Source organism: Pieris brassicae, chromosome 2 (genome assembly GCF_905147105.1).
Source record: "Pieris brassicae chromosome 2, ilPieBrab1.1, whole genome shotgun sequence".
Lineage (NCBI taxonomy): Eukaryota > Metazoa > Arthropoda > Insecta > Lepidoptera > Pieridae > Pieris > Pieris brassicae.
This window is the reverse complement of record NC_059666.1, coordinates 19,045,378-19,057,228: the sequence shown is the minus strand read 5'-3', so window position 1 is coordinate 19,057,228 and position 11,851 is coordinate 19,045,378. Positions and strand designations below refer to the sequence as shown.

General features: G+C 34.1%; 2 protein-coding genes across 2 annotated transcripts; one reads left to right on the top strand and one right to left on the bottom strand.

The window, feature by feature from the left end:
• The first annotated feature begins 3,009 nt into the window (after window positions 1-3,009).
• Window positions 3,010-4,966, top strand: LOC123720279 (glycine-rich cell wall structural protein 1.0-like). The gene is made up of 4 exons (XM_045676826.1): window positions 3,010-3,097; window positions 3,179-3,764; window positions 4,372-4,419; window positions 4,680-4,966. Exons 1-4 carry the CDS (start codon window positions 3,089-3,091, stop codon window positions 4,964-4,966), a joined length of 930 nt encoding a protein of 309 aa, XP_045532782.1. The 5' UTR covers window positions 3,010-3,088.
• LOC123720841 lies at window positions 3,958-10,270 on the bottom strand. The gene is made up of 6 exons (XM_045677631.1): window positions 10,086-10,270; window positions 8,918-9,126; window positions 7,402-7,537; window positions 6,337-6,602; window positions 5,562-5,754; window positions 3,958-5,447 (listed from the first exon to the last, which is right to left on the bottom strand). The coding sequence occupies exons 1-6, from the start codon at window positions 10,132-10,134 to the stop codon at window positions 5,377-5,379; spliced, it is 924 nt and encodes a 307-aa protein (XP_045533587.1). The 5' UTR covers window positions 10,135-10,270; the 3' UTR covers window positions 3,958-5,376.
• Window positions 10,271-11,851: the final 1,581 nt, after the last annotated feature.

The following is an 11,851-nucleotide window of genomic DNA, read 5'->3' as shown; positions in this document are numbered from 1 at the left end:
ATTGCAGAATATCAGCGAAATCTAGTAAAGTTTTTCTCTGGATTGCACTAATTAGGGCAGGTTTTATAACCATTAGATTGCATCCATTTCTTGAATCATTGTTTTTAGTATAGACAAGCAGATGATCAGACCTCTGTGACTGATATGTCATCAATTTTATTCGTCTCCGTACGAATAAGTTTTAATTGCGCCGGAATTTTACCTCGGACTGAGAGTCTCAATCTCACTGCTCATTGTAGGACATATATAATAATAATAATAATAAGCCTTTCTTCCACATCTTTGCCATACATTTGATTTAAATAAAAAGATAAATTTATAGTTTTACTAAGATGCGGCCCCTGTCCGGGAGAAGGCCTCCTCCAACTTTTTCCACCCTACTTTATTTTTTGCCATCGTCATCCAATTTTTGCCAGCTACCCTCTCTATCCCGTCGGCCCATCGCTCTATTGGTCTTCCTTTCTTCCTGTTTCCTTTAAGACCCGTCCATTCTGTTACTGCTCTAGACCATCTGTCATCTGTACAACGGGCTACGTGGCCTGCCCATCTCCATTTAAGTTTAAGGGCATATTGCTCAGCATCAATAATATTGTTTTTTCTGCGAATATTTTCACTTCTATGTTTGTCGGCTTTCTATCGCACGTTGGCACGAACGTATTTTGGCTTTGTCATGTCTTTGTTTCTTAAATGAAACTTGTTTACCAAGATAAGTATAGCTGTCTACATACTCGATGTCTGTTCCGTTAAGCAAAATCGGGTAAAGGTTGTTATTTGTTGCAACTTTTGTTTTCGAAGTATTTATTTGTAGTCCTATTTTTTTGCTGGCAGTATTTAGGTCTTCTATCATTTCTTGTAATTGATTTGGCGTTCCTGAATACAAAACTATATCGTCTGCAAAACGTAGGTTACTCAAATATCTCGAGTCTATTTGTATTCCTTTCCTTTCCCATCGCAGTTCTTTCATAATATTTTGAAGGACGGCTATGAATATCTTGGGTGATAAGGGATCTCCTTGTTTTACTCCTCTTCCGATACGAAATTTCGGTCCAAGTCTGTCTAATTTTACTTTACTGGTACTCTTCCTTTATATGTCTTTAATAATGTTGATGTATATGGCTGTTATGCCTTGATATGAAAGCGCCTGCCAAATACTTACATGTGAGATACAGTCAAATGCTTTAGTATAATCGATGAATGCTAGATATAGGGGCTGGTTAAACTGGGTAAAAGGACATATATAATATTGTAAAATACCTACTATTCTTCTAGTTCCTGACATAATCTGCAGTGGCCACATTCAATATATAGACGCTATATCAGGCATTAGTATGTTGCGTAGAGATGTGGGTTCACTCTGCCTCATCACCACATTCGCCATTGGCGAGTGTTCAGAGGAGCTGTTTGGATTAATACCTGCAGCTAGGTTTCATCATCGGACGTCGCGGCAGAATACGAAACCTATGGCTTGTGATACGTCACCTCGACGTCCGTCGTTCCACAACCAAGCGTGTTTTAAGGCAATTTTTGCCGCGCTCCACCACTATGTCCACCAGCTGCCCACTGAAGCATTTCTTAAAAGGTCGGCAACGCACTCGCGAGCCCTCTGGCATTAAGAGTGTCCATGGGCGGCGGTATCGCTTCAGATCATGTGAGCCACCTAATCGTTTGACCCGACCTATAATAAAAAATTAGAACTCCAACTAGCCGAATAGTCAAATTCATTTTTTAAGTTCTTAAGTTAATTTTTTCAGAGCAAGGGTTCACATATGCTTATCATTATTTGCTATTAATTATATTTATGATCAAAGGATCTGATGATGACCCAAAATAGTGCGAAGATGAAGAAGAAATATGTTATATTATATACTTATTGCAAACAGATTGTATAACGTGAGCTAAAAATATTTTTATTAACTGTTTTTGGAGAGATATAACTTCGACCATATAAATGAACCTAGGGCTTCCTAGTCTTATTTTATCATATGAATTTTTGGTATTATAACATTCAAAGTATACAGAAAATCCTATTTTTTATAACTAATTCGTTAAATATATCTGTCTAATTTTGTTGCGAGAGATGCAACTATACTATTGCACAAGTTCAAAGATTAAAAATATTACCATTCAATATTGAATATAGACCATTTGCAATGGTTCGTGACATGTGCATCGGTGTCATCCCGACACGAGCACGGCGTAAGCGCAGCTGTGTTGTGCAATGCAATACAGCTTAATGACTTGGCTCTTTTAGCAAATTCTGTAAGTTTGTTTAAATGGGCCTTTTTAATACTGACTTTTTAAAATGATCTATACCATTATTCTAGTTTTCGTATATGTGTCTTTATTCAATACGTGTTATCAATTAAATTTTTATTTTTATTTTATTCATTAGCTGGAACGCATGTATTCTCTATACAAGTTTTATACGAAAGACTAGACGAATCCTATTTGAATGTCTTTTGTTAAATTTTATGGGTTAAACTTTATCGTTACTATCTTTATTCGATGTTATGCATTGTTCGTGCCATAACTTATGTTCTTTCACGTGTGTGCTAAGTACGACGGTATAACTAGAAATGCCATAGAATTGTATGATATTAAGTACCAAATTCACATTGAATTCTTTTTCAAATGAAAAAAAATGCAGTACGTAAGTATTATATTAATGGCAAAATAAACGAAGAAGATGAAGAATAAGAAGAAAGAAGCCAAGTTTAATTACCCAAGTCACCCTTATCATTATTATCATACATTGATGACCATTCAGTGAGCATTTTAGTTAATATCTACCAGATATATATATATTAAAATATAAGATATAAAGAAATTATGTATCCAAGATTGGTTTCATAATAAATACAAAAGCTTCTATCTCGTGCTTCGAACGAAATTATACCTATGAAAGGACACGAAACGCGTGAGGCACTTGGGCCCGTATCACGCTCTTCGTTAAAATCGTTCCTATATAAAGTCCGAGTTAATCCACTTTAAAACATTCAGGAGTCAACTTCCAGTATCAACAGCCCTTTGTATTAAGGGCAATAACGCTCCTCTATAAATCTAATAATTAAATAAAATCGAATTTACGATGATTTTTGTAAGTATAATTTGATTTAAATAAAATTTATTGGCACATGTTGTATCATTCAATTGCTAATTTATAGAAGTTTATTTTCAGTGGGCGATCTGTTTAACTGCACTTGTGTGGACCACAACTAAATGTGAACCACCAGTTAACAGCTATCTACCTCCATCTGGTAGTAATTCCAGACCATCTTCTCAATATGGCACACCAGCTCTAGATGGCCAAAGGGGCCAGGGCCAGCCTCAATCTCAAAGATTCCAAAATCAACCTTCCAATAGCTTTAATGCACCTGGCTCGGGACAATCCCTGACCTCCGAATATGGGGTACCTGGCCAAGGATCTGGTTTTCCGAGGGGTGGTCAACGTGGATTGGGGCAGGGAAACATACCAAGTTCGCAATACGGATCTCCAAACGGTTTTGATGGGCAATCATCATTTGGTTCAGATGGCAATCGTCCTCAAACATCTTACGGTACACCAAATCAAGGTGGTAATAACCCATTTGGAGGCCGTAATGGCCAAAGACCTGATGCTGCCTACGGAACACCTGCAAGTGGCTTCCAGCCATCCGGTGATTTTGGTTCTGATGGCTTTTCCGGTTCTAGTTCTCGCCCTGGAAGTAGAGGCCGTCAACCACAGAGAGGCTCGCCTTCGTCATCTTATGGAACCCCTGATTTCGGTAATAGTCTAGATGGTTCAAATCAAAATTATCGTGGATCAGGGGTTGACGGTTCTAATGTAAGTTAATTAACCTTTAGTTAAAACTAGAAAATAAATATAACTCAATTAAGACTTTTAAAGCTTATATTTTACAAAATCTTATTTTTGCAGGAACCTGCCAAATATCAGTTTAGTTATGAGGTAGACGATGCTGAAACAGGTACAAAATTCGGTCATTCCGAGCAAAGAGATGGTGATGTGGCTATAGGGGAATATAACGTAGTGCTGCCTGATGGTAGGAAACAGATTGTTGAGTATGAGGCTGACCAGGATGGATATAAGCCTCAAATACGATACGAGGGTTTGTTTATTCTTTCCTATAAAATTAAGCGATGGGTTTAGTAGAAATTTATCTGAATTTAAAAAAAACCATACAGCATTATCTTAAATTATTGGCCGTTGTCCGTTTTCGGAATGAATCACAATGAGGCAAACAGTGTTTTTCGATCTATATAGAATGGCCCTTTGTTTGGAAACACTGGTTGCGTTCGTTTCACTGGTCTCGATTCGAAACTATTCATTTACATAAATGTTTCAGTATTTTTAATATGTTTTTGCGTTTTCAGGAGATGCATCTGGTTCCGGATCTGGTTTTGGGTCCGGCGGTGGATTTGGTAAATATTTAAAGATTTTTTATACAAAACATAGTACAATACAATAATATACAGTAATACAATTGGCCCGAATCTATCTTAATTTTTAGATTTACGCATATACAGCGTAAATTCTCTCTAAATTACATTAGAATACTTTATTTTCCTTTTTAAACACTACATCAATTAATTAAACTTGATATATTTTTTTTTTAATACCGGGAATGTTGACCTACGTATTGATTTCTTTAAACTACTGTATTTAATTTTAATATTTACAGGAGGTGGTCGTGGAGGTGGTCAAGTGGGCAGCCAAGGATATCCTCGTGGTGGTGCAGGTGCTAATGCGTTTGCCGGTGCTGAAGCTGGTTATCCGCGAGGTCCCGGTTCTCAAGGTACTTCTGGTGGTTTCGGACGAAACACACCGGGTGGTCAAGGAGGAAACGTCCCTGGAGCTGGGTATCCCGGTCGCGGCCAAGGTCAGGGAGGATCTGGCTTTGGACCAGGCGGTGACGACGAAGGTTATCCAAGTGGTGGACCAAACGGACCCAGAGGTTCTGGATATTAATGGATTCTCTAACCAGACTGTTGCTCAACATTTCTCACTTTATACGCTTTGTAAATAAACGATGAAATATAAACTGACTTTTCTTTAAAAAGCATTTAATAACAAAAAAATAACTTCAAATAAAGCTCATTCGGAAATGCAGCGATTAACTGTTCGCACTTTTCTTTACATGTTAATACTGGCAGTTTATTATTTTATGTTTCTATACTACAGTATAACTAACAACTTTACATAACTAGAACTGGCAAAAGAAAGTCTCTTTATTAATAACATTAGCGGAATTTCATGAAACTAAATGCAATTCAAACGATATTAAAGTTTTATATGCCGTATAAAGAAAAAACGTAATTTGCTTAACATTGAGAAACTTTCTTAACATCTTTAGTTTCAAAAGTATTATAAATGTTACATTATAGTACAATTTGTAAAACAACCATCATCATAACGCTTGAAACGGAAATTCTCATGATAGCTCCGATACCTGTAAAATAAAATATGACATAAGCATTGCTTTGTAAATAAAAATCATAATCAACCATTCCATTTAGACGTTGTTAAAAGTTAATACAATTACCAAATATGGACTATGGCCTACCTTGGTCATTCGGAGAATTAGCTACCGTCATATCTATGTCATCATACGAGCTAAGTTGAGTATGTTGATCGAATAACCTGGTTATTTCCTCATTCATAACGTCTTCAGATATCGGATCGATCCCATTGTCTTCTGCGCGTATTATATGGTGTACAACCTCGTCTTGATATAAAGGCGCTATAGTGGCCTGACACTGAAATTTTATAGTGAATACGATTCGCTATGGTGGAATAGTTCTATTGTAAGACTCCATGTTTAAATTATATATGCAAATATAGTATAATCTTTATTCATATTGCGTTCAAGATATCATGAATTTGATGGTTTGGCTATTAAGTCGGTCGCAGCGTGATGGTATAAACTCTTTATAAGGCTCCTCGATAATTGGATTAGTTATTCCTGAATTTTGCGCTTTCAACCAACCAAACAATCCCTTCGGTTTTATAATATTAATTATATATATTATATTTATGCCATTTTAAATTGTATTCTGTTTCTTATAATTTTTTGAAAAAACCAAATACGAATACAGGTGTTAAATTTGATATTATGACAGTTTCTTTAACGGTATCAAATACGTATGTACGTACATTATGTTTAAACCAACTGTTCGACGAAACAAAGCAATTCTTTTATCTATCTATGTTAAAAATAAATAGCAAGGCGTTCTGAACATTCTAGTTACCGTAACGTATTATGCAATACCTTCGGCTGGTATTGTCACGGTAGTATATTCATATTACTAAAAAAATCTACCATAATGAAGAAACAATACCTTCAGTTGCAAAATTCCATTTTTAAAATGTTCTTCTTTCACTATGAATCTTAATTGTAGTATAGTTTCTCTTGCATCCGGACGCTCTCTCGATATTCTATACCAGGGACCGGTGACGTATTTTCTTTGAACTGCCTCATTATTAATTAGCCATTTTAATCGGGCCTGTGGCCGGGATCTTGACGACGAGCAGTTGACAGCTATGATATCGCCTACTCTATAATCTTCTTCGAGCCCTGTTACTTGAGGCCGTTTATATGGTAGTACTAAAACATATTTGGTTAGTTGAAAATCTGTCAGTATGACAACACATAAGTCTACGCAAAAGCCGTAAAACTAAATCTAAATGAACATATATTGTTATTACTGTAACTGTTGTATTATCTGTTGTGCCTTTGCAAAACATAGAATATAAATGCAGTTAAATTCATCTTTCACATTCTGTAATCAACTTACTCACTGATTTTAAATTTATGAACACGATAGGCGCATAAATAGTGTTGGATTGGATTACCGAATAATTGGTGCAAATAATTTATTTGACTTAAGCTTAGTTGCATGCCAAATCTGGATTTAACTGGGGAACGTAATAGCCACAAATAGGTATTATATTTACTTGTTGTTTAAGGTATTATGTCTTCAAAATGTGTCTATTTCGTTTGGCAAGAGGAGATTCGTTGGAGATTCCAATTTTATTTCAATAAAAATTATAATATTGTTAAAGAAACTTAGGCCAAATGTTAGAAACGCGAAACTAATATACAATAAATAAAAACACGTACATCAAGCAATTTTAGTCGAGTTAATAAGAGAGAAATTACATTGTTGGATAGACATAGGTGTCAATAATCTATTTCATTAGACCAATATTAAACCAATATTAAGGACCCAATATTTTACAAGAGAAAATTAAATAAGCCTAATGTTTGGGTAAAAAATTCACCCCTCGTAGAAAAGAGGTGCGGATTTTATTATGTTGGTATTTAATTTTCTGCTATATTTATTACTGTATGAAAATGTTTTCTTTTATTATAGATTTATATAATGTATATTTGAGATACTTACGATGTACACTGATATTTCGTTCGTCATAAACCGTTATGAAATAAGGTCCTTCGCCCGACAATTCACATCTGTACAATCCAGAGGAATCGGAAGTCAGGTTTAACAATTTTAAGACGTTACTTGAAGAATCTTTTTCCTGTAATTATTTAATAAACGTTAGACGCCTACTCGTGTCAAGTTAAGTGTAACAAAATCTTGGTAGTGTCAAATACTTTTTTCTCGATACATATGTATATTGTATCTACTGTGTCATAAATAAACTTCCTTTTAAAGAACATTGGAAAGTTGTGGGTGGTAACAATATAGTTCTATGGCATAGTTCAAAATCACAATAACTCGCATAATAATAGAGAAACTATTATAATGTCGTTCAACGATATGCATACAAATTTACTAATCGTAAAGTAGATTATCAACGATAATTGTATTTCAAAAGCCTCAATAAATTTTCACATTTAAACATAGTCCATATCGCTCTCGGCTGCCCCCCGCCCGGCCGCCCCTATTTTATAATAAATATAACAAAAACACAAATACCGTTAGTAAAATATTAAAAACCAAATGCCAATCCAGTATATCCATTTGCAACAGCAGGATAATCTTTTACGTGCTCACGGAGGCAATGGGCTGTTCAAACACTGCCAACTTTTTACTTAGAACTAATATCGCGTTTAATATTTTCGCCCCCGTCCAGGACGTCACGATCTGGAGTCGAATATGCTAACCACTAAACGAATACAGTCATGTTTGTTATACACTATAGAGACATTTAGATGTTCATTGAATGTAGCGGCACGCACTTAACAAGTAATGTTATCTAAATATTGTTTTATGGAATCGAGTGTTTAACATCTAGAGAGGTCCTCGTGTATGAGAACTGGGGCAGGTTAAATTTCCCAATAAGTGTATGTAAGATATCGGTGGTTAAATTGTTATACATTTAAAGAAATAAAATCTAGTTCGTGCATGTACAATAGGAAAAAACTAAAAGTCATTTATCGACTTTGGCCAACTTTCGTGTCGAATTACATTGTACTTTTAATTACACACCAATATAAAGTGTATACAATCTTTACCTTTCTAGCTTTCGTTGCCTTTAATAATTATACAAAATATTGTTTAAATCGTATTAAGCCAGAAGACCGAATTTTGTCAATTAAGACTTTGATGCTCAACAACCTGGGTAGGCTAATGGCATAATTTTTGTTCTCTAAATGCAGGAGCAGTTTGACTGCACTTGATGCTAGGCAGAAAAGCACAAAGTATGTTAAGGCAATTATATGAAGGAAAGTGAAAATATATTATTGTATCGACCGGACCGAATTTAAACTTTTGCCTTATGTCCTGCGGTAATGTAGTCACTTTGTTAATTTGGTCGTATTGTGAGATCCTCGATAAATAGATTACGAGTATCCAGAACAAAGATTTCAATTCGCGCCAGGAATTTCTGTGAATAGCGCGTTCAACCCAACTCCTAAAAAACAGTAAATATAGAATGTTACAGATTTTTACTTACATCAACATTGACTCCGATCTGCGGAAAAAAATTATACTGTACGTTATTGCTTGGTACATATTTGTAGAACTCTATTCCGTCTTTGTACCAATTGAGGGAGTACAACATTTCTCCTTCAAGATCATATTGGCATTGGAGTAGTACGGACCCGCTTTCTACAGCATGACTCGGTACAGTAAGCTCTGTGATTCGAATGCTTAGAGCAAACTCTGTAAAATATATTTTATGAACTAGACGATGCCTTTGAAAGTGCAATTAGTATCTCGGCTCCAGGAGAGAGAGATTGAGAGTTAGATTAGCTTTAATTCGAATATAGGTGCTGCTGAGTAAAACTTTCGGCGAAGCTAAAATACTTTAAGGTAGGCAGGCAATGAAATATGTGTGTCCTATGCCTCATTCGTTCTTTAAATTAAACTATATATAGATAATGTAGATTTTAAGTGCACATTGTGTTACTTAAATAAATTATAATTTATTTATCAACAAGACAACTATCACTTGCATATTTTGTGTAAATTGGGAAATTTACCCAATTCTATGTAATTTTAAATTAAATTTTTATGAGGCAAAAATACATTTTGTCTCATATAAATATACATAAATTGTTATAAACATTAGAAAAACCAAATATGGAGCCACGACCCTTGGTTTTCAAGTAGGTGGGTATAATACTTCTGTGGGTTTACAGTTAGGTTTCCTTTCGATGGTTTTCTTCGCCGTACGAACGAAACATAAATTGCGTACACGGAAAGTACAATTTGTGTATAGCTGTAATTCGAATACCAACTGAGAATTGTGTTTTGTGCGCAACCCTGTGTAGTAATACTGCTTAAAACAAATATACGAAATAAAAAAAAGTGGATGCAAAAATAGACTTTGACATTTTAAGTTTTGATTTCTCTTAGATAAATAATAACATTCGTTATCACGTGTTTACAATGTCTCGCGTTTTTTTGTAAGCAGATACACCATTTTCGACGAATACATACTACATAAACGGAATATTTTTTTTGTATATTAATAACTATGACGAATATTGACATCACACAGACTAAACATTTCTAATTCACATTAACCGTGATGTCATAGATATATTGTTAAAATATTTCCTAGTAATAATTATTAAAATAATTGTTTTAACTTAATAAATAATAAGTAACAAACTAACCTTGTTTCAGAAGGAACAACAAACACAATGAAACACATTTCCCACACATTTTCACTCTAGCTTTTAACCTTAATTTATCGCCATTTTAATAGCCACTGATCCCATATTGTATTGAATTGTTTATTATCTGAATTGACAATGGACTTCAATACGGAGTGGAGTTGCGGTAGTATAAGAATAAATAGGCCAGCGAAATCCGGCGACGCGTCTAATTTTAAAACTTAACTGTCCCGCGCATGCGCCGAACTTTCGCAGATTACATATTGCGTGTACATCGGTAATTTATGCACCTTTTATTAAAAATATGAAAAGCTGTTATAATAAAGAGGATTTTGTTAGATTTTTTTCTGTATTTAATTATTATTACAGGTACTTCGGTAAGCATGAACCAGTCAATGCTTGGTATGGAATAGCAATACATAATGTTTTTATTGTAATTATTTAAATCAACAGTTTCTTATTGTAATTTTAAAAAATATAATCTCTCTATTTGTACTAGAAAAAAAGTATTTTAATTACATACTATTTAATTATCAAAAACGTTAAATGGTTCTTTTTGACGTAAATTTTTATTTTATTTTATTTTAGCATAAGTAAATATAATCCGCATTAACGGAACGTATTGTTAATTTTTAATATTATTCAGTGTTGATTTAGATGCTTGGAAAGTGGTAAATGTGGCTTTAGATATCAAATTAATAATAAAGTAGTAAGTTTAATCATAATATTAAATTAACAGTAACAGTAACATAACGTCCTTTGGATATAAAAAACTGTTACCAAGACATATATGTGAGAATTAATGGTAAGGGTATGTGTAAAACACGTTTACAAATCTCTTAATAAGTAACAGCAAAGCAGGCAACGTTCATTTATCATCGTTACTTTCAATAGTCATTTGTTACTTTAAAAAATATAAAATCTAGTATGTTTAGAATCCTTTGAAATTCCCTTTGATGCAAAGTTCACAGAATATTTAAGTTTGCGTGTGGGGTGAGTAAGTGACGTATTATGTTAGTAATCTATTGGTCAGTGGTTAGCATGAGAAAGCTAATACGGTAATTGGCAGTTTCAATGACTCATTTGAACTTTCTCAGAATATGGAAGTTTTTAATTACTTTATACAAACTCGTTATTACCGAAAGTAGACCCATTTAAGAATTTCAGCTGGAATTTTATCCCCATTACAAATGTTATACAGCGGTTGGTGAATAACACTTTTACTTTTAGTATACAAGTGGACTTATGATAGTAACTACATTTCACCATGGTAACTGTTAGGTACTGGACTATCTATAGACCGCGTTAATTGGGCCGGCAGTTATAAAATTGTTGTTTCAACGTGCTGTTTTCGTATAATTTGAGTAAAATCTTCTATTGACATAACGAATTATGATCTTAGTAATAAGATAAAATGGCCTGGTGGAGGAATACTAAATCAGTACTAGATGTTAGTTTGCGACTCACGTACAGTCCGTCCTGCCCCCGAGAGATGTCACTATAACGGCTTGTATTGAGAAAAGTAAAAATTTAGTCAATATAAATCTGCTTTGTATTAATACCTTGCTTTGTTAATAATATAAAATATATTTCAAATTACATACATTAAATTCAGTTATTTACGCACGGTTTTTAGAAACAATCCAAATGTTAGTATTTTTACAGTTCAAATTACTTATATCGAAAAAATTTAAAACATATTCAAAATTATCCTAAATCTAATATCCAACTTTTTGGTAACATTCGTTTTTATAGAGATAGCACAG

Bases quoted from the DNA above. Each gene is read 5' to 3' on its own strand.
- LOC123720279 (XM_045676826.1), top strand. The intron at 3,765-4,371 runs GTAATAGTCTAG...TTGCGTTTTCAG, and splicing joins TTATGGAACCCCTGATTTCG to GAGATGCATCTGGTTCCGGA. The intron at 4,420-4,679 runs GTAAATATTTAA...TAATATTTACAG, and splicing joins TGGGTCCGGCGGTGGATTTG to GAGGTGGTCGTGGAGGTGGT.
- LOC123720841 (XM_045677631.1), bottom strand. From the start codon at position 10,134: ATGTGTGGGAAATGTGTTTCATTGTGTTTGTTGTTCCTTCTGAAACAA. The intron at 5,755-6,336 runs GTATTGTTTCTT...ATAAAATTTCAG, and splicing joins ATGGAATTTTGCAACTGAAG to TGTCAGGCCACTATAGCGCC. The intron at 5,448-5,561 runs GTAGGCCATAGT...TTTATTTTACAG, and splicing joins TAATTCTCCGAATGACCAAG to GTATCGGAGCTATCATGAGA.